This window comes from Seriola dumerili, unplaced genomic scaffold (genome assembly GCF_002260705.1).
Source record: "Seriola dumerili isolate Sdu_G_001 unplaced genomic scaffold, Sdu_1.0 BDQW01000110.1, whole genome shotgun sequence".
Classification (NCBI taxonomy): domain Eukaryota; kingdom Metazoa; phylum Chordata; class Actinopteri; order Carangiformes; family Carangidae; genus Seriola; species Seriola dumerili.
The window spans coordinates 7,226,141-7,252,689 of NW_019174365.1; the positions used below are offsets into that span (position 1 = coordinate 7,226,141).

Consider the following 26,549-nt stretch of genomic DNA (forward strand, 5'->3'; position numbering starts at 1 on the left):
GTCTTGAATGTAACCAGGAGGACTGTGTGTCTTTGTGTAGGTGTACAGAAAGTCTCCTGCTGCATCTGTTTTAACTTATGTCCATATCTCCACGCCCTCGCAGCTGCAACAAGGAACAAGGCAAGGCAAAAAGGCAAAATCCAAAGGTGATGACATATTTTTTTTTTTTTTAAAAGTAAAACAATAATAAACTCACAAAGCTTGGTGTCTGTGTGCTCTGTCAAGTGGCTGAAGTCACAGATTCTGCCTTAACAAAAATGATTTGGGATCCCGGAGTTGGGCGCCTACCCCTTAAGAGAGTGACTATTAACAAACGTTTAGTTACCTAAATTTCTCAGCTAGTCTGAATAAAGTTAACTTCATCCCATTTCTTCTTCAATTGCCCGAATATCAGTTGAGATGAATATGGTCCTGAAGGTCAAGTAGCTTTTTTTCCTCCACCCACCCTCAACCTGGTTTTTAGTTTAGCAGTCTGTGCAAAAAAAACCCACAAAATAGGACAGACAGGTCAAAATGATCAATAATCAAATGGCTGAACATACAACCAGAACATCATGATTTTAATACAATTAACAGGAACTCCAGTTAAACTTAAAATATATCTTGACTGCATTTTTAAAGTTCAGTCAAGTTTCACTTACACAGATGTTTTCACTTATTAGAGCTCGTTAGCATTGCACCTCCCAGGTTCAACCTGAGCAGATGGCTAATTAACGAGAATTAAAAACACCTGTGTGGGTCAGCACTCAAATATCTTTAGATCCGATTTATTTCTCAACACCTTACACTTTTTAAATAAATCCTGTCAGCTAAGACACAAAAAAAATGTAAATCTTTGTATAGCACAATGTGCCACAGCCTTTATTTCACTTGTACTTTGTAGTATTAATGTGCTCATTGTCCAGCCTATACCCTTGGTTTATCTCCTTTTCTTGTTTTTGTTTTTCTTGTGTTGTCAAAATAAAAGCATATAAATCCCATTTAAATGAAAACAGTTGATATGAGGCTTAGTTGTTCCAGACAATGTTTGTTGTGCTTCTTGGAATGTAAAAGCATGTACTGTATGTAAATAGGTTAAATGCAAATGTAAATAATAAACTGCAATGTGAATGCTTCAATGTGCTTTTTTTTCCTGCAACTTCACAGGACTTAATTTGAAAGATTTGACTAAACATATAGCCAAAGGGAAACTCTCCCAACAACAAAACATCTAAAATTAGAAAAAAACGAGAGATAAGTTTATGTATTTTTCTCCAGTGACTAGGAAAGTTATAGTTTCCTTGAACCACAACTACTTGAGCCCACCCACTAATCTCAGTTAAACAGTAATTGCACAGGGCAGCATGAAGTGTGAATGACTGCACCACAGCATGACAATCAAAACAATCATTCTTATGTCAAAATATATAGACAACAAAGCTTGATTCAGAATTTTATTTGACAGAATTTGTTTAAAGATATGCATTTACATGCACATTATAAAGCAAATGATTAGGAAATATATACTTTTTCAAATAGCATACACTGCTTTTGACCAAGCTAAAAAACAGACCTGGCACTAGTCTTCAAATAATAATATAAAACTCACAGGAATTAAACAGGCATTTTTCAACAGAAGGAACATAAACGAGGTGGGAATATCCTGCAGCTGGAGGCTGTTGTATTGCACCAAAACTTTCTTTTAGTCATCAACACAGCTACCCTGGTGAAGACAAGCTCTGCACTCTGAGACAGCTCATGCTGAGCTCGGCCAGCTGAGATGGCAGAGCAATCTGTGGTCACTGCAGCTGCTGAACACAAGATGTAGTCTTACTGCACTCAGACACTCTTGATGCTGATCGCTTTGGATAAGAAGGGTTGTATTGCCAACACGTGCTGACTAACCTTCCCACAGCACATAAATTCCACCAACTTTCAGACTTTGGCTACTACAGGGAAACATTTTCCAAATTATTATTCCTAAAAATGACTTAACCACAAACAAATATTTTGGTCTTGAGATTTAAACTAGTGCCCCCTAATTAGGTTTAATCCAAAGTTGTATTGCCATGACTTATCTGGTCTACAGAAGCCATTTTTCAACTTTATGGACTGAACTCTAATCGTGTGTAGATTTCAAGGAAATCCTTCTGGTACCATCAAACACCATTAACAGTTCTGTTGAGTGTTGTAGTCTACACCACAGTGGCCTGAGAGCAGTCTTTGGTAGGCTTAACAAGCTACTGGGAGGATGAGTATTTAGCATCAGCTTTCGTGCATTTCAAGCATTTAATGAGGCAAACATTATTCATTCTCTTATGATTTTTATGTTTATCATTTGAAGACATACAGAATGAGGAAAATAAAATAAAATAAAAAACACTATACAAAGGATTTTTCCCCAAAAGGCACCGTGGGTCCAACAAATATAAAATTATTTGCATCAATCATTTGCAAGGATTTAAGAAACAACTTTAAAACATATTGTAGTTAAAATACACCCAAAGCTCTGAATCAAAAATAATATTTTGATTTGGATATTACTGAGGGAGAATCAAAAATGTAACATTATTACCATACATTCACTACTGAATATTAAACCACTGAAAGATGGATGTGCTCCAATACACAAGAAGTTTCTCATTGCACAACAGACCTATTTTTGAAATAAAGTTGATGTGTTTCCTTGATTGGACACATCCGCTCTTGTTGTATAGTTACTTGACAGGTTATTTTTCTTATAAGAAATAGTGTTTGGATGGCTTTCCAGTTTTAGTGACTGATTACTAAAACAAGCCCTATGACATGCTACACTTTCAAATTAAAAATTGATGCTGGTTTTTTGCATCTCTCAGTTTACAGGGAATAACAAAATTCCCTTTTTTGAACACAACTCTCATAATTCAATGATATACTAAAAACTGCAGTGAAAAAGTTCCATTTTTGCACAGGTGCAACCACAAACAAATAACTATTTTTACCACTGTAGACAGGGCTTGTGAAGACTTAAATTATGCAAAATGGCAACTTAAATTCACAATAATTAAAAAGGAGGAAGGGCTTGAGCTTGAGTCTTTGTCAACACAATTCCCACCCCATTATACTGAAAAGTTTGGACCCAACACAGGGCTTCAACATTAAAACCAACTTTCCCAAAATGGAAAATAAAAATAAGCAAACACATAGCACAAAAAACAGGGGTCACATTTTAAACAAAAGCAATTATAATCATTTCTTTATCAATGATTATGGAAAAATAAAATCTGTTACTGGACTGGTCCCGCTTAGGTTTAGACGCTCGACAGAAGGTTCAACAATCCTTTAGCTGTGGTGTTTCTCACCATTAAGAAGTCACAGAATGAAGTGGTGGCACAGTGGTGGACCACAGTGATGACATCTCCCTCCCTGATTCATGCAAACCCTGAAGAAAACCAGATTTTTGCAGATGCGACAAGGAGGATCGGTGATGCTTCATAATAGCAGCTCAATTTACTATTGAAAAGAATATCAGACATTTTACTCGCTCTCATCCAGCTTTATCAGTTCTGCTTTTTGTAAGCTTTAGGAAAAGGTTTGGATTCAGAAAATCATTAGGGGTGCGGACTGAAAATGTCAGACTTTGCAGATCATCATAACAGCTGGATAAATAAACAGTCTTCTGTAGTATCTCACCACACTGATAGCCTGCTTTACACCTGCCCACAAACATTCAGCTCTACCTTCTATAAGCCTTGCTGCTCCAGCTTCAACAACCTCTTCACACGCCTGGTTGTCCTGCCTGAATAACAGAACCAAACCATTGGCTTTGACTTTACTGTGCTTCTGTTTACTCACAAATCTTTCTCTAACTTAGACCTTGACCCTCTCTGCAAGTGTGCAGACTGACATTTACATAATATTCCTGCCTCCACAGCAGATAAAAATATAATATTACCTTAAACTTGACCCCCTGCTTCCAAAGATGAATCGGCTGCTTCGCTCAAGAGTGAAATTAGGTGATAAGGCTAATTGAGCAAGCAGTGGTGACAAAGCCAACAGCAGAAGGGGTGAAGAGTTGCTTTAGATGTCTGTTTGTATACAGCGCTTCCTCGTCGGGCTTACAGGCTGTACTGCAGTGTTGTTGGTGGTCTCGTTCATGCTCTCGTCCTCCACCGGGTCCATGCCTGCGCCATTGCCAACGCTCTCCTCGCTGATGTACAGAAACTTCCCACTACTTCCCTCTTTTGGTGAAGCAGGTGGAGATGCAGACAGCAGCAGGTGGTGGGTGAAGGCCGCGTGGCTACTCTGTGATGGATAGTGCTCCAGGCGGTCATTCTCCACCTCAGGCATGGGTGTGATGGTGATGTCATTGAAGGCGGCGGTGGCGGAATGGTGAGTGTGGGTGTCCATTGGGGCGGAGCAGGGTGGGTGAGCTGGTCTTGAGGTTTCAGGATCTGAGCAGCTGAGCTCTGATGAGAAGTGGCTACAGTGCGAGTCGGCCACAGAGGGCAGGCTGCCGCTCAGTGACGGAGAATCAAACTCAGAGGAGTTAGTGCTTCGCTGCTCAAGGAGCTGAGCATCCATATATCCTTGTGTTTCATTCATTTTTGTTTCTCCTTTGCTGCTGCTAGCTCTTTTCCAAAGCTTTCCTTTGCTCTTTTTGCCCCCTGAAGTGGAGGGCTCCTTTGACCAGGGAGATGAGGGGCAGCAGTGGTTGTCATGCTGTGAACAGCAGCAGGTGGAGGGGCATGAGCAGGGGCATACGCCACCGCTAGCACCTTTGAGGCCAGCGGTGCTACTGCTACAGCTAGCTTCATCCAGGCTGCTGCTGGCACTGCAGTGTCTCACCTTCTCCTGTTTGGACTCCACATCTGCCTGAATTTCCAGACTATTGTCTCTGCAAAATAAAAGCACGCAATTTTGACTTACAGTAAAAGAATAACAACATATTATTTCAATATAACAACTTTTATCTTGTGCATCCAGGTGTATCTACATGCATGTTTAAAAAAACTTTCCTTTAAACAATTCAACCACAGGGCGTCTGACAAAAGGTACAAGTAAAAACTAGGATTGGGATTTGGGAAACAGTAAATAGGACGAAAATGCTCTGCTCACCTTTCCAGAGGCATGTAGGCATTGAGGATGGATCCTGCCATGGCCTTTGTGCTCGCGTTGTCACTGATTGTCCCAAGACTGACAGTGGCTGACTCTCCGCTCAGACTGCAGCGCTCCTTCTGGACGTCAGCCTGCACTTCCATCCTGGGAAAAACAATAAATGACACAAAATGAATCCCTGTATCTTTACATCATCCACACCATGAGCTATGAGATATTTTCAAAGACAATAACATGACTATCAGACTATCTTATCTCAAAATCATCTACATCATCCTCTCTCCTGCTCAAAATGATAGATGTGTGCATGTGCAAATTCATGAACACACCTGCGTGAAATAACCCCCCTTTGCTGATCACGTAGTAGCATTTGCCCCATGTTTTTTATTCAATCAGAACAGTTTTGTGGCTAGAAGTGAAACAGGTCAAGTGTATTACCTGTTGTAGCAGCTGCCAGACAGGCTGCCAGTGATGCTGGTCCCGGCGAGGGCTGTGGTGCTGGCGTTGTCACTCATGTTGTCCCTCTGAGTGGAGCTCATGCCGCAGCGCTCCATGTGGCTCCCGCTGACACTGAGGCTCAGGCCCGTCAGACCACCCACGCTCGCTCCGTCACCGAGGCTGGGATTGTTGAGCCGCGTCTCTGCCACCGAGGTTGTGTCTATGAAGAAAAGGGAGAAGAGGGAAGAAAGATTTTGTCATTTTATTATATTTAAAGAGAGTTGTGTCCGACAAAAGAACTTAACAGTTGTACCTAAAGCTAAATAAGCGGATGTTTGAGAAACATAAAAAGGTATATTATCAATATCTCTGTTTCCATGCACAATGACAAAAAGTGACCGACACCAACTGCTGGTTAAAGCTGAAAGGAAGCAGAGGAGAACTGAGTTTAATCTTTTGACTTTTATCAATGACTTCACTGACTTTTACAGGCCGTACAATGTATCCTGAAACAGATTGATGAATTCTAAAGGTGTGAATAAGTGTCATCATGTCTCACACCTTATGTTCCTGGGAAGGTCAGAGTCCCTGCTGTCATGTGGATTCATAATTATCACTCACAGTGGTGACAGAAGTGAAGAAGCTGTGAGAAATACAATCCCTTTCCTTCAGCACCTCCTGGAAAAGCAAGAGGAGCGCGCCCTCACACAGCCATCAGTTTGACAGTGACAAACGCACGCTGACAGGAGAAACCACTGACACTGCGCCAGTCATTTCACACCATCACACGGTCTGCCTCTCCCGTCAACTGTTTTGGCATTTCATGGGCTATGAATAATCTCTATGTACACACAAAGGGCGCTGACGGATGCAGGTGTACTTCTATGTGCCAAACAGAGTTGGCAAACACATCACCAAAACCGCTTGCATCACGGTCGCTGGTGTTTTCCAGATACTCTGGAAAGGATGGTGCGTATAACAACATACACAAGTCTCCAGGAGAGTATATGCTTATGAAACATGTAAAGTAGGTTCATTCTAAATACTCCATGTACTCAGAAGCAGATTTATTGATATTCCTTGGTGTGTATGTATCAAATTTCTTTGGCCTGTAGTTTTCCAAGTTTGAACTGATCAGTCACTCAGTCAGATATTTACCTGTGGCTGCAGCCCCACTGCCTATGTTGTCATTTTCATCGTCAAACTCGATTCGCACCCCTTTGCCATTGCCGGCAGACACTCCACAGCCGCCGCTCCGACACAGTGAGATCGGGACAACTCCGTAGACGTAAGCGAGCATGATGGGAACACCGATGCCTACACAACACAACGTAAACACACACATATTCATTCCAAAAACACTGTAAAAAGATTTTCCCAGCATATCCACATTTTCAGATAGTCCAAAGCAGAAAGACGGCATGTGGCAAATGTTTCGGGCCAATTTCCAAACCCAAGATGATACTTTTATACAGTACTCACTTTCTACTCCTGGCCCTCAGAGAAAACCCTTGTAAATTATTTAAATGTAGTTGAGAAACAGATGGCGGTGGAGAAAGTGGAGAGGAGAAAAACGAGAAGGAAAAGAGAAAAAAACACTTCTTTCTTACCAACAGTGACTGCAGCAACCACAGGCGACACGATCACAGACAGCGTCACACCACCAGCTATTACCAAGTTCCTCTTGTGTTTGGAGATGTCTTTGCCCTCATAGCGGTTATGGATCTGAGGGGGAAAAAAATCTTTGTTTATTGCCATAAAATATTAAATCACATTATGTTCAGATGTGATTCTGAAACCACAGAAAATCTCTTAAAAAAAAAAAAAAAAGAAAAAAGAAAATTGTTCCTCACATCTCAAAACTGATGTGACCTAATCAACTGGATTAAGATTACATGAATAATACATTTAGCCTTGTTAGGTTAGTAAAAAAATACTAGGAACTGTGTCTAAAACTAAATTTGGACAACCATGGTAACGAAAGCCTTTTCCCATTCCACAAGCCAATTATTACTTATCAACCAATCTTTGTTTCCAGCTGAGGTATTTTCAACCCCGCCTGCCTCTTCCCGCTCATACAAACAGCAAAATAGTCTGTTTTTCTTTTTAGTTTACAAACAAGCAAAACAAGTTATTATAGTTATATTATAGTTAGGTTATTCATCATCATCATTTTAACATAACAGCCTTCCTTGGTGGCAGCTCTCACCTTCCTGCCCACATAGACTGGGATACCAATGATCATTGCGGGAATGGCGATGCCAGCAATAAGGGCGATGCCCACGGGTGCTCCCACCAACGTGCCGAGCTGCCAGAGAATCTTCTTCTTTCTGCTCCAGGGCTTCTTTCCCCAGAAGGTGCAGCCTGATGGACTGAGAGGGCGGGCGAGACAGAGACAGAAGATTTGTCTGTGTAAACTCAAGAGTGCGAATTATGGTGACAATAATGACTGAAAATTATCCTCTGAAAAAAATCTAATACTATTTCCAGACAACTAGTTATTAAAAATTCAATTATAACAAAAAAAAACCTTCCAGTTGAAAGCTCTGGAAAAAGCTGGTGAGAGGAATCTGAGTTTGGATTATTGTGTCAAACTGTTTTTTCCCAAAGTCAATCACAGGCTTTCACACTCAAGCAAGAAATAATTAGAAAAGTAAACGCCGTTACAAGACCAAAACACTGAAAGGAGACACAGCTGTACAAACTACTGAGAGCTGAGAAGCAGTTTTTAAATCAACTCTACATTTATCTCACCTTAAATAGTGCAGGTCAGAGATCTCCTTCATGCAGAGCCAGCAAAACTCGCAGCCGCAGACAGCGCAGGTCATGTGATTACAGCTTCCATCATTCATCTTGATGATGTAAGCAGCACAACGAGGACATGGCTTGATGTCATCACCTAGTGGAGGTTGATTGAGGGTAAGCCGGAGAAGCTTTTTACAGTGCAGTTTGTGTACTGTGAAATCATCTGTGTAGAACTATGAGGCTAAAAATAGGTGATGTGTTTGCTTAAGGTACAGATGTGTGTGATTATTTTGTGTGTGTGTGTGTGTGTGTGTGTGTGTGTGTGTGTAAATACCAAAATGGTGGCCAGGTTACTCCGTGTGCATTTGCATGAGGGCATTTATTTGTAAGTTACCTGCGGCTCCACTCTCTTGGCTGTAGCTGAGGGAGGAGGACCTGAAACTCCTCAGCCGGAGGTTCTGGGCCCTTTGTTGCCGTGCCGTGTCACATGTCTGGTTGGGATGCCACAGCTGTTTGCAGTGGTAGCAGAACTCTGTCCCACAGCCCTCGCGTCCACAGGTGATCTTTGGGCAGCTGGCACAGCCAAATGCAATGACTGCATAACTGAGAGAGGAAAAATACAGCCCATAAGGTGGTAAATAGTAGCTAGTAAAAGAGAATGGGTGCAGTAGCTCACCACAACACTAGAGGTCAGCAGGGCTAAAATGGCAAGTATAGGAAGAGTGCAGGAGAATAAAACTGGGTGGGTAAAACTGTGGGCCAATATCTAGTGTGCTTAAATACTAAATTTCACAGTATTCAGTGGTACTATTTACATCTTCAGCAATGTTTATTTGTTACAAAAACACAGGAAATTAGCCATCTTTCCATGATGATTCCACCAATGAGCTGTTATAATAAATCAATGAAGGCACATTCAGTTCTGCACGACTGCATGTCACCCTGGTGTCCCTCATCAATCATTACAATGGCCAATTTATAAGCTGCACAGCAGGACAGAGGGTATTTCCAACAACTGTTTTATTAAAAGCATTTAGATCTAATACAACTTGACAAACTGGTACTATAAAAATCCATTGTTGCAGCAATCATTTATATCCAAACACAATTACTGCTTCAAATAAATAGCTTTATTATCTCTGATGAGTAATAAAATGAATGGTAGCAACGGTTTCCCCTTGTTTAGTGACTCACAAACCTGCTTGTGTCCCACTGGTATGAATAACATGATAATTCATTGTTTTGTTGAAAAACAAAACAACTTAGATACCTGGCCTATTAATAAAATAAGTATATGTATGAAAACCTCAGCTAAACCCTGAGTTTGTTGCAGTCATTCAGCCTCCCATAGCAGGGTTATCATGGGAACATTAGAAAGAGCCAATAAAGAAAAACAAACACTGACTGACTCATGGATCAACTGACAATCTGCACCGGCTCTATAGTGGGACATCTCTCTGTGCAAAAGCATAAAGGCCCAGTGTGAGAGTCCTCATGATCCACTCACACACTGTAAAATCCACTAAATCTACATTTAGAAATGTAATTCTGGAGCGCAAAGCCTACAGCAAGACAGAGCTGCTTATTCAGCTCAGCACAAATTCCCCAAAAATTATTTACGCCAAGTAAGCAGAAATGATGGCATCAGCTGCTTTACACAACACGGCTGTTGGCTCATACACACACACACGCACGCACGCACGCACGCACGCACACACACACAGGGTAAAGATTTTAGTTAAAATGAGAAAAGTATTTAATCAAACATCAGCTGATACCAGACAATCAACAGTGAGTTAAATTATGATAAAGCTGGTAGTTGTGCAAAAGACTTCAACTAAAAGTAAAAGTCAGCTGTGTAAAAGTGGCAGTTTTCATGGTTTCTGTTTTCAGATGAAGGCAACAAAAATGAAAGCAAACTAGTAGCACTGTTATGAAATCAGCTTTTTACACGTCCCACCCTCCTAACTGACATATTTGACAGTTGAGCAGTGGGGGTTGTGTGTGTGTGGACACATATGCCTAAAAAACATTGAGTCTAGACAGTTTGCAGACAGTCTCCACTAACACCTTGGTGAAGCAAACTGGTGGCAGATGTGTAGAAGTTGTAACTGGACGGGAAATCTTCCAAATGGACCTTTTGGTATTACTACCATCAAGTGTTTTTCCACATGTATTTTAGTGTAACAACTGTATTCCTGCTCACTTTTGACTCACGTTTTTATACTGATCACTAGTGGTCCCCTTTTGAAACACAACTCAAATTTGCACCAAATACAAAAACAGTGCTGAGGTGTAGATATGCCAAACCCCAAACACAACAACTACACATGACACCACTGCAAAGCCAAGGCTCTACCCAGCAAAAAGATGAATGATTTGTCTCTTCATGCATAGGATTCTTGGAGTTGACAACTGTAACTGCTGAGATGAACAACAAAGCCCAGTAACTTGCAAGTGCAATCACACAACAATCAACAGCAAGAGAATTAACCAAAGGAGAGTGGCAGTTTGCCAGAGCTGGACTGTTTGGAGGAATGCAGCAAGAAGCGCTGAAACAAGCTCATGAAAGAGCCATTATTCTAACAGACAGGGTCAGCAGTGTTGATGAAACAAAGCCATGAGAGAGAGAGGGAAGGCTAAAACCATTACTGAATCCAGCAATCACTCAAAACTCAACTAATGGTGCTAACTGAAGGCAGGGCATGCGTGCTACTGAACCAGAACTCTATGAATATATAAATAGCATTCTTTAAAAAAAAAAAAAAAAAAGAAAAAAGAAAAAAAAAGTCCAGCCAGCACCTGTGGCAAAAAATACAGACTGCTGCAAGTGTAGCTGAGCAATACAAGTGCACCGTGTGCACGGTGGTAGTCATGGCCTAAAGGTGCCTGTGCCTAGTGAGCGGAGAAAGTGCAATGTTAACCTCAGTTCAGGCCGCTGTGAGCAAACTGCTGAATCCCTTCCAGCTCCCAACGTATAAGACCCTGACCTGACCCTCACCTTCACTGTCAACGCCATGTGAAAGAGGGAAACCAGAAAAAAATCATTTCTAACTGAAAGAAACCACAGAGATTCGATAATGTATTTGCAGAACCTCATCTGACCTCGAGCTAATGTTTCACCGAGCCGAATACTCAAATTCAGTAGTTTTTGTTCGCTTTGGTTATCCTGTCTTTTTTTTTACCTTTTTATGTTCTTCATTGTTTTACTGTTTTATTATTATGTGCGTTACACTGGCACCGGTTAATTTTTGTAGTCTTGCACTTTCCTTTTTTGGACACGATTCATCATTTAATCCATTTAACTGTAAAGCACTTTGTCATGAAAGTGTTTTACGGTAAATAAAATACGTTATAATGGTGATGATTCAGGCAAATCTCTACTAGTTTTATTCAAAACTCACAATATTTTAATTACAAGTTTTGTTGTATTATATTTACCATCAATGTAGATTTGGGGTTTATGTGTATTAGTATTTGTGAAGGGCAACAAAAATAAACCTGAACTGATTTAAATTTATACACTTTGCTTAATTTAACTCTCACAGATCCACAACATAAATACTTTTTTATTTATGCTATTTATGCTCCTATATTTAGTGATGTGAATATTGAAGTCCCTCTACATCCTATGCCCATCATGTGCTTTGAAAAATGGCAGATACAGTCTGACGACAACAGGCATCATCATTCACTTGCTGCTCACATCTTTCTTGGCTGACTCATTAGGCTGACAGAATAAACAGGTCTATTACTGCTACAAGCTATTTATAACCTGGGCATCGATGCAGAAGCTGGGGTGAACTTCAAAAGGCCAGATTACAGCCTGTGAGTTTCCTTGATGTTGCTGCTTACTGTTATTTTGGGACTTGTCTATTGGTTACATCAGAAGTAGAGAACATCGAGCACATCTTAGGAAACCGAACAAGAGATTCTGAAATGTTAAAAGTTGCAGTCAATGTGGAAATAATCTAAAAAGGCCTGAAACGATTATGGCAGACTGGCTGAGATAAAATTGTCATATGCTTTATTGCTTGCTTTTTATTTGACTGCAAAACCTCTGTGTTATTTGTCCACAAGACTAAAAGCCTTTTTAAAGCATCATGTCACCCTCATCTCCTGGGACTGATTAAGATCAAGAACGCTTTCACCTTGATTCACCTGGTGAGTCATTTTTTTTTTTTTTTAATGGAAAAATGAAGTTTGTCTTGTGTTCTTCACTGATTTGCCTATATAATCCCTCAGATATGTTTCTTACCCGCAGTCTGGGGCAGGACACCAGCGGCAGTCAGGTTCAGCCACCAGCCACCTCCTCAACATGAACTCCTCGTACTTCTCCATGAGGGCTCGGTCTCCCAGGATCATCCGGATGTCGTGGGGATTGAATCGCTCTGAACACTCAGGGCAGCTGATGTTGACACGAGACTCTGAGATCTCGATGCGCAGGTACTGTCGCAGGCAGTCTGCACATGAGCGGTGGTGACAGGTCATGATGTCTGGGAAGCGCTCACGTGCATGGCGCAGTAGGCACAAGGGGCACTCCAGCAGCTCTGATGAAGACCCTGACACTGATGAAGTTGATGCTACACCTGGTAAAGAATGGGCAGAAGTTTTATCATGGAAAGTCTCTGACTGCACAATTTCAGTGCTGACGACCCCGTCCACTCCAGCTCCGGACTGCAGAGTCCTGGACTTGCGCTTGGGGTCGCGGTCAGGCCGGCGCCGTCGACCAAAGAGTGAGTGGAGGGACAGACGGCGCTTCTTGGGGGTCTTTCTAACTGAAGGGAGGCTGACAGAGGAGGCGGCAGAGTGAAGATCTCGCTCTGAGCCTGTGCTGCCATGATGTTGCTGGTGCAGGCTGCTCATCACGCCAGGCGGGGTGCTGCTGGGGCTTCCACCAGAAATCACCACATCAGGAGAGGAGATAAGGGAAGGTGAGAGGGGGAGAAGATGGAGAAAGGGACTGGGGCTTAAGGGACAGGGTGGTCAGGGAAGGGAGCTGGACTGCTGTTAGCTAGGACATAGTGGCAGTGGCTTGAAGTTGGTATAGGAGGACTTGAAGTCAGTGGTGCGGTCTGTCCTGGGTTTAAATCACAGTGATGAAGGGTTTCTGTTGAGGCCGAGATGCAGCTGCTCAGATGTAGGACACTAACCTGAGAGAAACAGAAAAAAAGAAAAGAAAATAAGGTACTAAACCACAGCTGAATGCATTAACTTTTAATGTGCTGCTGCGAAAACAGACACATTTGGAAGCAAGGTGCAGTGATCTGTTCCTCAGGATGCAAAACAACCAATCAACTGGAGATATGACGTCAACAAAATCTATTCCTAGTGAGATGCTTCAATGGTCTGTGTTAAGGCAAGACCATCCTTTTGATAATTAGGCATTTTCTGGCAAACCGCAGACATTTCTTCAGGCGTGTCTTCTGTGTATGTGTGCCTGCATGTTAGTCTACTTACATAAACGACTGCAGGCCTTCCCTGGAGTGTGTATTAGTCAAGTGTAGGCAAAACAATGTGTTTTCCCACCCTAGAACTCAGATGTGGCCACAGCTGTATCAGTGTGCCTCTAGAGCAGCCGCACCTTGCCTCAAGTGCTTCCACATGTTCAGATTTCACACAATGTGAACAACTGAAGGATAACTCATCCTCTGTGAGGCCAGTGTGTAAGTGCACTTGTAGATTCTCACGATTCTGTCCTGGCGGCAGACATCAACACAAAAGACAGACTAGAGACCTTCAAGTAACGAGAAGCAAATTTCCTGCTAAAAAAAAAAACAAAACAACAACACAGTGGGTGTGGTACTGTGTGGGCTTCCACTGAGTTCACAGATCCCAACCCAGCCGATGAATTTGCATGTTTTGGATAAACAACTCTGCTCTGAGGTGATTCCTAAAGAGACCGACTGATGGGAGAAGCAGAATAAAATGACTGCTTATGTCACACTGTTTGCATTTCAGCGAGGGACGCAATGACAGGCGATGCTGTAGCTGCATATATTAAGTTAACCTGTCAGCAGGATAAAAAGCTAGTCTCAGTAACCAGTAGATCAACTGCACTGTGGAAAGGTTCTGTTTTTAAAATTTTTAAATTCTAACAGATGGTGGATAAAAACTGCATCATGCATTTAACATCAAAGCACAGAATCCAGTTGCAAAAAAACCCCCCAAAAAACCCAAAATCAAACAATAAGTTTAGCTGGTCATTATCCATCTTCTTAACTCTTTGCTATGTTTAAACCACAGGAATCTAAACAACTTTCCATATTTGTATGATTCCGTGAGATCTTGCCTTCACTTCCTCAGAACTATAGCTGCAGATTTATCTTTCAAAAACCCTTAAGCATAATACCAAATAAGCACTATGGAGGACCAAGTATGATTTCCCTCTGCTTCTGTGTGCTCCAAACTTGTGTTTGGGTAAGTGTGTTTGTCATTAGGGACTAATTTCAGGAAAATTCCATTGGGAGCCAAAAGGTGACTAATTAATAAGCCCGCTGCAAATCTCAACTGGAGCAGCAATCCCACAAAGCACAAATGTTCAGTCTCATAACCTACAAACCTTAGTCTGACTGACTGCGGTTCTTTCTCCCTTCAGGATGACACGCAGGCAGCAGTTAACTTTTACTACGGCTGCTTCAGTGTTAGAGGAGAATTTAAAAAAAAAAAAAAAAAGAGCTTTTAGCTGCACAGCCAGAGGCCAGATTCAGTCTGGTGCCTAGACTCCATGTGTTTAGATGGTGACTATTATTCCTCTTCTATATCAACCAAATACTATGTTGAATTAATGCTGCATTAATAACTACCACTGAAATGCATTGTGGTTGATTTGATCACAAACTCACAAAAAAAATTTTGTCTGAGATGTGTCCAGCCTCCAACCTGTGCTGTGTAGTGTGAATATATTCATACTCATAGCTCCTAGCTTGTTGACTTGCCCATACCAAACAACTCAGACAAGGTTTCACAGCTGAGCTACCAAAGTGCCACTTCAATCCAACTGTAAGTACAAGCGTAAAAGTTTTTTTTTTCTGTTTAGCAGTGGTCAGTTTCCCCAGAATCCCCTTATCACAAGTGGTCACTTGATGTGCATTTCAGAGGCCTTCTGACGCCAGGTGTAAATTGCAATCCATCTAAACTTGCTCTTGACACATTTGAGATACAAGGTCTAAACATGGCCTGAAGCCTGTAAGGAAGGTCGCTCTATCTGCTATCCCACAGCTGCATAAAAGGTCCTACAGCTAGAAGCTAAATATCCTGTAACACAAATGTGAATATGAGATGAAAGACGTGTGAGACCTGCTGTGTCAAACAGCCACGGTAAGCCAGAAATTATCCCACTTATAACACTATGGCTCCTGTGTATATTTGAGCATGCACACATACAAAATGACAACTCGACAATAGACACAAAGCTGTAGCAGAAAACAACCCCTAGAGCCTGATGATGAGCTCATTGTAAAGGCCTGATCCTTTGAATAAACCCTTATGAACTGGTTGCATACAGTAAAAGTCTGACAACAAAAATATATGTAAAAGGCTGAATTGGACAAATCTGTTACTGACACAGGATCAAGCAATTAATCATTAGATTGACAGCATGACAACAATGACTAAGCGTAAATTGGGGAGAATATACTGCAGACAACACTAGTGGGTGTTTACTTCATTGATGACGGTGTTTGTTTGTTATGTCGTTATGTCATGATTGTTTCCCTTGACCTACTAAAAATTTCTGTTTTCTCTTTTCAGTGCACCTGAAGTTTGGGTACGAATGCACGTTTTTCTCCTCAAGTGTTACCTTTAGGTTTATCTTCTTCACCTTGATCACAACACAATAACAAGAGTGCTATACAATACAGGCATTGTAAAAAATATAGTCTTATTACCTCTTTAAAGGTCACATTCATAGTACCAACAGTGACGACTGTGATATGAGGGTGATAGCAGGACTGTTGGGACGTGAAAACAACGTTTCAATTAGTCTAGTTGCCCGCTTTTCTCAGGCCGCAGTATTAGACAACAAAAACATAAATGCACTTTGACTGACAGGTGAGACATGCTCACAAGAAGACTTCTGAGATGCGGAGAAGGTAGAAGTAGCAGCTACTAACAGACATGAAAAAGTTATAACACTCACACTGTTTGTAGCAATACACATCGGCTTAAAGCAAATATCGTCACAACCAGGAAGACCAAAAAGCCCCTGACCTATCCTTATTCCTGTCAATGCAAAACTGGCAATGAATAAACTGACAGACCTGCGTCAGTAACTGTTGTCATCAGAAAAGACGTTGATGTAATACAAACAGATGACAGCATTTTAGATGAAAGACTTAAAGGATTATTTGTACTATCAGTCACCAACAATGATGACAGCCCTCACTGAGCTCTCCTGAGGGTGAGGTTAGTTACTCCCACGTACTCAGGTGACTGGGGCCAGGGTGGAAGATCTTTTTAATCACCTGACATGGCAACGTACTCCTTTGATTAAATACAGCTCAGGAAACATTATCATCTGCTGAATCTGACAGATCCTCATGTATCTCATCTTATAATGTAGTTTCTGGATGATAGTTAAAACAATATTCTCACTCATTATTTATAGGGCATTTCCCGAGTAAATCAGAATCTTTCAGTTCAGTTTCTTTAAGTTCTCCTTTTAGCAGCGGCGGTCATTAATTCAGAAGGTCAGCAAACCTCTGGTATAAATGGAAGACTAAGTAAAGTATCTGTGAGGTAATATATCAATTATCTAATAGGAATTATGCTGGAAATTTTGAAGCGTCACTCAAAATAGATTTTGATGAGAGAAAAAAATAGGGACTAGATGCTACCAAGCAGCCATATTTAGCTGACTGTACCATATAAGTATATCTAATGTTATTTTAACCTATATATTTAACCATGACCCCAAAGATAAATTAGATGAAGAAAAGGCTGTAAATCATAATTGCATCTCCTCAGGCAATTAGCACTGAAGCCAAGTTGTAAAGAATAATGTGTTTAAATTGGTGGCTCTGAAAGTTTAAAACTCACATTTGAAAACCAAAGCCAGAACATCTGAAATTTAAGCAACACAAATAGTGGGTAAAGCGACAAAAGATGATGTGAAATGATGCATCAGACAGTTTGGTGCTACTTCCTTGAGGTGTGTCATGGTGTAAGTGTCACGTAGGTCCACAATAGGCAAGTTTCCACTGCAGGGACTTTCCCTGGGGAGCAGGAACATTTTAAGAACTCACTTCCTCTACCTGTGTTTCCATCAGAGGAACCAGGGTCTAAATCAAGTCCTTGGGAAACCCAAAATAAATCCTTGCTTGGGGGGCAGTACTTTCTGAAGGTTCAGTTATTTCTGGGGTAGGGCTTACCGAACTAAATGTCAACTGATTAGTAACGTATGCAGTTTTCTCGCCACACTGTTACACACCCAATAATTTCAAAACCCATAACTGCTAACATGTTATTTGCTTGTAGTTTGTGGCCATCAATACTCAGGACGGAGCAGGCCAATGGGCCGACAAAGTCCAAGCTTTGTTGTCCATTATTGCACTGTTGAGCACCCAAATTATGTTAAGGCAACTGTTGTGCTTTTGATACATTAGCCAACTAATTTGCTTAATGTTCCCAGGGCTTTCGCCCTACTCTGGAAACACAAATCACCATGTGCAAGAGGAACTTTTACCCCTGGAAAAAATGATTGGACATTATTTCATGGGAAATTAAACTTCCTGGATCTTTTGGTGGGAAAGCATCTACTGATGTCCAAAGTGATGTCCTAACACAATAATTCCACATCAAAGCTTGATAATATACTGGGTCAACACACCAATCATGTCTCCAAGAGGAAATTTTAACAAGACAGAGGAGCAATTTCAAGCAACCCACAAGTCAATGTGAAATTACACTCCCAAGGCTTAATTAAACTGGAGAAGCCTGCCCCGGCACTATACCAAGAGTGAGTGGGACTTTCCATGTGACTGCGGTCAGTGTGTGTTTGTGTGTGTGTGTGCAGACACATGCATGTATTCAAGTTCTATGGCTCAGGGGCAATCACATGCAACCACAGCTCACACACTGGGATGGTGTCCCAGTTCCTGAGACAACCCCAGGGCAGGAAGCCTACTGCGGCAGAATAAATGGTTTCAACCTTCCATCAACTCTTATATGAAAGAGTTTACATCAGCTGATGCTATATCATGATTACCATTGTAACATGATTTAAATCAGTGGTTTTCTACTCAAGGGATAGGTCAATGCAAGGTCAGTGATTTTTGTTGTCGTTGGTAAGACACACTATAATCTATCAAGATGGAAAGGGAAAAAATAGTAACAAAATGTGTCACTTGGGCCTTCAGCAGTAATGGTTTTACCAAGCATAGCCCTTCAGACCGCAGAGCAATAACATGTTGGCTCCTGCACTGCAATAAACAAAATAAATCCAGGTTTCCATTGCCTGTAATTTTGCAAAGACACAATTAGGTGCATAACCAAATTGCAATGGAACAGTTTATGTTACAGGTCTGCGACTCCACACTGGCATGTCAAACACAGTTTCACAAGTGCCATTTGTAATTTTTTGGTCTATTAATAAGCTATAAACCGAACATGGCCCTCTCCCAAAGAAACATCTTTCCCCAAATATTCACATTAACGTTGTTGTATAGTACTTGTTCTATTGCCAAAGTAAACAGAAGAGCTGTAGCCCAAATAAAACAAGGCAGCAATAAAGATGTCCCCTCTGCAGATGCTATTCCTTTTGCAGAACTACTCAGTAACAAATACATGACCTTAAGCTGACCTGAAAATGTGCCATCTTCTTGAACCATCAGCACACACCAGTGAGATGTGTCCAGAGTCTTGTCAAAATGACATCAGTGGCTTTTACAGTCAAACACAGCAATAGGTTTAATTTCCAAGTAAAATGAAAGTTAAAGTCTGTGTTTGCAACTGTTCAGTTACTCATGTTGTGAAGCTTTAGATTACTTGCGTAACCCTGGTTCTTTATGTTGTGTTGCTTATAAAAAAAAGGGAAGCGTCAATGAGTTGTTTAAAATGAGTTTGTCTCTAGCACTGACTCAATGTGAGCACAATTTACGTCCTTTTGATTACAGCCCGATTGATACTGGATTTTTGAGGCCAATATATATATTAATTATATATTTGAGAGTTACTCAAATTTGATAATGAAATTCTGGTCAATATGAAGTGATAACAAACTATAACATACACAAAAATTTCCCTTAAAATCTTGTTAAACTTTTCAGTTTCTAAATGACCTCAAACATATCTCTGGTAGTTTTGTGCAACAATTTCATGTTATTTATCAGCTGACATGTAAGCTGATCAATGTCTTAGTGATAAGCTAATAACAACCAATGTACTGGTCTGGTCAATTTTTTGGTCAAACTCTATTTTGAAAGTTGGATTAACAGCTGTGCATTAAATTTAACATCTACTCTGACATTTTACTGTAAATATTTAAAATACCAAAATCCTCATTTGTTTTTTCAGTCCCTTTGCAGTAGGAAACGTATACAGACAGATGCCAACTGCACTCTTGTGTGGCAGCGTTAAGTGCAGTATATCAAGACACCAACTGATCGTATCTGAAGTTGATGACACACTGCACAATGGAAAGCAGTCGTGATGACTTAATTTGACATTGTACAGGAATGTAGTTTGAACTCTCTGACTTCCCAACTAAGTGTCACACCTATTACACTGTATAATAATTACTAACTAGTAGCTATATCAAAACACATTTGTTTCACGCCTTTGGAATCTAGGCAAAGGTCAACACAGTCCTGTAATTTAAACAGATGTAATTGTCACCCTGAATCTGGGATTTCTTTCTATGATGACTTGGACTTTGGCTGTAGTTGAGCCACCTCCAGTGTATCACATTCATGACACTGCAACAGTTTCTGGAGGTCCACAACATCCGACCACCATCCCAATCCCACTGTTAACTTTAATTCTTGATTGACAATGTTGATTCAGAATGGTGTGTATTTGAGTCTAGATGAGTTTTAGGTAATCGGAAGTATATTAAGAATGAACCCCTGCCCTGCTGTTTCTAAATACTTAAGTCCAAATCTAGGTAAAGAGGTGATTTTGCAAGTTTGATACAAATGCTTGCCTTCAAAGAAATCATACATACAATGACCAGCTTCCTTGTCTGGAAACGAATAGCTCAAAGTGTTCTTCTGCAAAGTGTTCATCACGTACACTAATATCCGGTGACATTCCAGCTGAAGGACAAACTTCCTGATTATGACAATGCATTCAGTTATTACAACTTTGGACAGAGGAAAGCTCCAGAGACTGGACAACAAACTATAAGAGAGCTTTTTTTTTCCTCTTACGTAATTTTGTTTAGCTAGCACATTGACATTAAATATTTGTGTTTTTTTAAACTTTTATTGTCTCCAGCACCATCCCACTGAAGCACATTCATATTGGAAAAAAGTTATAGTTAGACTGCTCATCAGGTGTAAGCCAAATTTCTGTCAGCTGGGCATCGAAATAACCCAGTAGCTTAATGAATCTCCATTTAGTCTATTATCTGCCAGCCAAAGTATAATAATAATGTCTGACGTTCAACAGAGAGTGGGGACAGGAGGTACTGGAATGAATGCCTCTGAGGCTACTTTCAGCACTATTTACTAAACAGTCTGCCAAGAGGGGAAGGTACTTTTCCATTGTATCTGGTATATTATGATGAGGCAACAGTTTTATTCAAATGTCAGGGTCAGTAAAAGTAAGGATGCAACTGAGAATGCAATGATCAGGTAGCTAAATTTTCTACAATACTAAAAAAAGAGTATATCATGTCAAATAGCAATTTGAACATGAGGTTTAATTCATCTGTATTTTCTCTATTGACACCATGGAGACAGTAAATAAAGAAATAAGCCCTTCTGACTTGTGTTTGAACAAGGGAGAGCAAAAGGAGATACCAGTTCCCTGCTACATAGAGGGATCTATACTGCACAGTGAGGTTCTGACAAGGACGATAAAGGAGATGAACCACATCATGGATTAACTCTATGAATCTAAATGTTGCTGCCTATTCATCTCAAATCAGCTTGATTTCTTAACAAAGAGTTAATCCCACTTCTGCATGCCATTCCTATTTTCAGGACCCCAGCAGCAAGCAGTAATGTATTTGCAATTTATATTTGACCTTATGGTTCAAATAATTATTTTCAAATAGTAATTTTTTGATGTTGCTGTTTCTTTCACAATAGCTGTATATGGCAAAGTATTTCTGGGTCACGTAAACTCAAATCTCGACTGTGGCCACTACACCAGAACTGCCTCATAGTCCACACAGTGGGCTCGAGCTGCAATAGGAGCCACATGTTCAGCTACGGGCCATTACCACCCCTGAGTTCATGTTTTCTCTAGAGAGCAGCTTTAATGAGATGAAAATTTTCCTGGCCAAACCCAGAGGCACCCTCTATGATGGCTTGAGCATCTTAGGCAATGACCACTCTGACTCCTTCTCAACTGCACCTTGTGATGAATGACCTGACAAAAGAGGTGAGGCTGGCCTGGAGAGTTGCTCAGAGGACTTAGTCTCACATTCAAGCATTTAAGTGGTCCACCCTCAATGCAGAGTCAGAGTTGGGCTAACTCTAACGCCTAAACCCTGCAGGTTAACCGTTAAGTCATGGGGAATAATGTCTGCTTTGTGCAAACCTAGCAAGCCAAACTCCTACACAAAAAAAAATTGCCTGAGGCTTGTGCAATGCTTTTTTGTGAAGAGAATTACCTAGAATGAAAATGGTTTAGAGTATTTTTTGTCATCACTTACAACTGCCACTGGTTCCAACCAAATGTTGGATAAAATGCAGTTTCACATAGGGACAGAATGAGTGGTATTGGGTGAATCCACTCCATCAACCCTCTTCATCATGCATGCCCCAATCACTACATACCATGACAGTCTCCTCACTGTCTATCTTCTCTGCTAAAGGCTTTTCACCCCAAACAGCGGGGGAGCAGGAAGCAGATCGGTGGTGTGTGGGAGACAGCCCTGTTCCATTCTGTTCTACAATGAAGGAGGAAAGAGACACCAACAGCTATTCATAATTCGCCAGCAGTGCTGGGGTTCACAGTTTAAGCTAAAGCCAAAGATGCACTGATTTGACTGCCTTTTAATTAATTTAGCTAGAAAATTTGAAGAGATGTATGATCTCAGATGTGGTACTTCCATCACTCACTCACTCAAATTCGGGGATGTAGTGTTAGACCATGGTTGGTCCAGCTAAAAATTTCAAATAACCACAATCTGTGATGAAACTTTTTTGTGTGTCCCACACAGTACAAACATGCAAATTTGAAAGACTAATTGTATTTAGAAAATTCAGCCCTTCTTGAAATCAAAAATTATGTTAAGGTGTTGGCTATCTCTCCCTGGTGCACAAATGTTTGCCAATTCATTCATCAAGCCAAAGTCTGGATAAGTGCCCATGTTTGTAGATAGGAGACAATTTTTAAAAAAAAAAGAAAAAAAGAAGCAAATGTTTGCTTTGATTCACAGCTCATGGGTCTTGTGTGTTTGCGTCACAGACAGCTGTCTGACTGTCAGTCAATGTCACAGTCACATCAATGACACAGGGGTGATGGACGCAGGATTATACAAATACAGCTTAAAATAAAAGGTTTAGATTGGTTACAATACAAAGAACATCTCCATCCACAAAGATGAACATCACAGAGTATGTCTGCTGGTATATGCTTAGACAGGGGGCTCATTCATAGACACAACATGCATAAGACATACATTTCTCCCATTTGGATACTGAATTTCTTTTCTCAAAAGAATAATCAGAACTGTCACCTGACGGATCTAAGACACTGTGGATGGTTATATGAAAAATATTTTTCAAAATACAGTATGGGCACAACATCTGCACAACTGGTCACCAAATTTAGGTCAGTTAACCTTCAACTAGTTCAGACTGGGGGAAGTTTTGACCTAAATTTTAAGTAAATTAGGGGATGGTCTTTGGGTGATGGTGGAGCATCCTTTATAACCTGAAAATTGCATGTGCAAAAGCATTTTTTGTGTGTGTAAAATGAAAAAATCTTGGGTTTAAAAAAAAAAACTATCTTGGGCTAAAATTAAATACAGAAATTGAAAATGCTTAAAAATTACCATATATGTTACTATTTCCATATAACACTGGTAATGATTCATTGTTTGAAAATGTACTGTCTGCCACTAAAATCAAAAAGATTTGGCAAGGTGCTAAGAAATTCCATTGACAAAGCACTGAATTATTGCACTTCAATTACATATGAGCCCCAAAATTTCACCAAACTTGTGAGCATGAAGTTTCATTATAGTTACATTCAGCAAGTGTAAGGCTGAGATTGGTGAAGACAGTAACCAGTCATTAGGAGAAAACAAAGCACTGTGACTCATCAACAGAATTCCACAGTGAGAGTGGCTCAGATTAATTTAGCATGCATGCTATGAAAGTCACACAGTAAATACGGAAGGACTGTGCCCCACAACTGACATGTTATCTATTCAGTAAAACATTATCATGTTGACTATGCTATAATATTAGGATAGAAAACATTGAAGGTGAGTATTTCCATTCACTGAACCACATACGTTTAGTAACAGGACAAATCACAATCAAATGAACTTCAACGTTACATGAAGATCACTTACTTTGAAAATGTGAACCAGCAATAATTAAATGCCAAAAACATGATATCAAATTACCAATACATTGACTGTCCTAGTATATGGTCACTTTTGAATGCTTTAAACATCTTAAAAAGGTGCTACTATAATTCTTGCTTTGTGAAGCACAAAACAGTCACAGAAAACAAAACAGACCAACCTTTGCTCTAATGTTACACTAATCAGTACAAATTGCCTAAATTATTAAATTGAGTACGACATAAAGGGGCTACAATTTACCTAATTTCATAGTCCTCCTTTAAAGCATTTATAACCAACATTTCATATATGGCCTATATCACACTGTAAGGTAGTTGTAAAGCAGCTATAAGGACATTTTAAATGTTAATACAGTATTCGTTAAAAATTATAACTTCTCCTATGAAGATATTATAATTTTTCTATATTGCCATGTCACCAGTAACCAGGCATTTTCCCACACAAGGACTTATAATGGTTGCATTAATAGCCACTTATATCTACATCATAGTATGTCATAAAGCATTTTTCAAAAGTTTGTATACTACTTATAAATGCTAAACTGCGGGAGTAAAGTGTTACCCATAAAGGTAGACAAGAATTTAGTTGCATGGACCTGTTCCAGTGTTTTACAGGGAGTGAGTGAATATGTTCTGCTATTTTAGATATAATAAACTAGTGAACACTTTTTGAGCCCTAAACTGTGAGTGCAAATAAACTAAAGAAATTAGGATACTATGGATAACACTGTATCTCAGCCAAAAACCCTACCATCCCACGGAGGTCTATAAGAAATGGCTTGTTTCACGAGTAACGACAGTAGTAAAATAATTCACAAGAAGACGGAAATCAGACCCCATACTTCATTCGAAGTTCGGCACAGCATAAACCTCATTTTGTTTACACTTTCCACCTGGCTAACCAGTGTTAGCCTGTTAGCTAACGAAATCAGATTTGGCTAGCATGAAGCTAGTGACCAACTTTAATCGCTCTAAGAGTTGCTCACTGGCTGAGCTATGGCGTTTGCTCGCTCACAGGACAGTTAAATCGACAATATGGTCTATCTCAGTTGACCTGAACGGCCATAAAACTTTATTTGGTGTCTTATGTGGAGGATTTCTGTCGTCCCGGAGTTAACGAGGAGAATTTACAAGCTAACAAAGCTAAAAACTGCTAGCCTCTCGTCAGCCCCGTACAGGAAGAAGTTCTGATCTGTGTGATATTTACCACACGTTGACTGCTTCGGGCTATAAAGATCACTGTTATAGTCACTTACCGTTAGATTTCCACTGGTTACTCCTTTTACTTCACAACAGCCGTGTACACCTCAGTCTCCATTTCTCAGTGAACCGTAGTTGGAAATGTGTGGCAGGAAACTTCGCAGGACAGTCAGGCTGCATTCCCCGACTGAGTCTGACTGTTGTTGTCAAGTCAGAGAACAATAATACCAAAACATCCGGACTCCGGTACCAAGTGCTCGCTTTTCACAATAAAACACACATCCATAAGGTTTCTATAGCTACACAGAACGTAGCCAGTGATGGAGGAAGTATTCTTTACCCATGTAAAAATTGCAAAAACACTATAAAGAAAAAATAAAGAAAAAAACATGAATAAAAAACAGAATAATGAATAAAAACCGTCACTTGTTTAGGTATAACCTATGGGTATAACTACTTTATTAAAACCGAGGGAAATTGAGGAGTACCAAGTACAAAAAAGTAGAAGTAGGCCTACCCTTCTTGCAGAAAGGCCTTTTCAGAACAACATATATTATATGGTGTTATGGGAATTATTGATGCATTCATATGTAGATAACTTTAGTATTGTGAATGGCAATAATAAATTAATAGATAAATAAGTTAAGAAAGTAAATATTTTAAAAAATTATTTTTAACTTTACATACTATTATATATACTAATATTATCTTGTGAATTTCCCCCCCTGGATAAATAAAACTATATTCTAAGCTTCATACTAGGAATCAGTATTTATTTGTTAATTGTATTTTGTGTTTTGTATTACTTATCTGCAAAGTAACTTGTCAAGTAAATGTAGTGGAGTAAAAAATACAATATTTCCCTGTGAAATGTAGAGGAGTTGAAATGCAGTGGAAAATATAAGTGCTCAAGTAAAGTATCTCAAAAACTGTACTGTTTAGTACAGCACTTATGTAAATGTATATATAAGCGTATTTACTTTCCACCTCTGCAGCAAAAGTCAAAAGACACAGGCCCCTTTAATGTATTATTTTACTGTACATATTATAATATTTGCTTTAATTTCACAAACAATGTTGGGTCGTTTATTTAGTAACATTGAATATATGATGTTTTACCACCACTACCAATTTCTATTTTAGAGTTAGTTGGCTCAAACCACCTTTCATGGAAAAGATCTCACTCCAAATACTTTACTGCCAAAATGTAAACCATAAAACACATCAATCTGCGTATATATTTATTTTCCCATGGTGAGAAGTTCTCTGCTGTGCATCCACAAGCTCCAGTAATTTTTGTGTATTTATTTGTTAGTCAAATAGTTCAACCGGAACATCTCTTCCTGATAGCAGCCGTTGACTTGACACGTCGGCAGCTCAAG

At 40.0% G+C, this 26,549-nt stretch overlaps 1 protein-coding gene across 2 annotated transcripts; it reads right to left on the reverse strand.

Annotated features, from left to right (window-relative positions):
* Positions 1–1,420: 1,420 nt before the first annotated feature.
* Positions 1,421–25,367, reverse strand: LOC111223178 (E3 ubiquitin-protein ligase RNF19A-like). 2 transcript variants are annotated; one of them, XR_002665161.1, is made up of 11 exons: positions 25,224–25,367; positions 12,518–13,412; positions 8,654–8,862; positions 8,269–8,413; positions 7,724–7,886; positions 7,125–7,239; positions 6,673–6,831; positions 5,515–5,734; positions 5,077–5,220; positions 3,914–4,855; positions 1,421–3,400 (listed from the first exon to the last, which is right to left on the reverse strand). XR_002665161.1 is itself a non-coding variant. In XM_022747221.1 (10 exons), exons 2-10 carry the CDS (start codon positions 13,123–13,125, stop codon positions 4,039–4,041), a joined length of 2,580 nt encoding a protein of 859 aa, XP_022602942.1. In that variant the 5' UTR covers positions 13,126–13,412; positions 25,224–25,367; the 3' UTR covers positions 1,421–4,038. The 2 variants fall into 2 exon arrangements, 1 of the variants encoding a protein (XP_022602942.1); XM_022747221.1 differs by having other exon boundaries at positions 1,421–4,855.
* Between the last annotated feature and the right edge of the window lie 1,182 nt (positions 25,368–26,549).

What these genes read in the sequence shown, in the direction of transcription:
- LOC111223178 (XM_022747221.1), bottom strand. Translation starts at nt 13,125, where the DNA reads ATGAGCAGCCTGCACCAGCAACATCATGGCAGCACAGGCTCAGAGCGA. An exon ending in CAGTCTATGTGGGCAGGAAG is followed by an intron (nt 7,240 to 7,723) that starts GTGAGAGCTGCC and finishes TTTCCCCCTCAG; the next exon opens with ATCCATAACCGCTATGAGGG. An exon ending in TCTGGCAGCTGCTACAACAG is followed by an intron (nt 5,221 to 5,514) that starts GTAATACACTTG and finishes TGTTTTTCCCAG; the next exon opens with GATGGAAGTGCAGGCTGACG.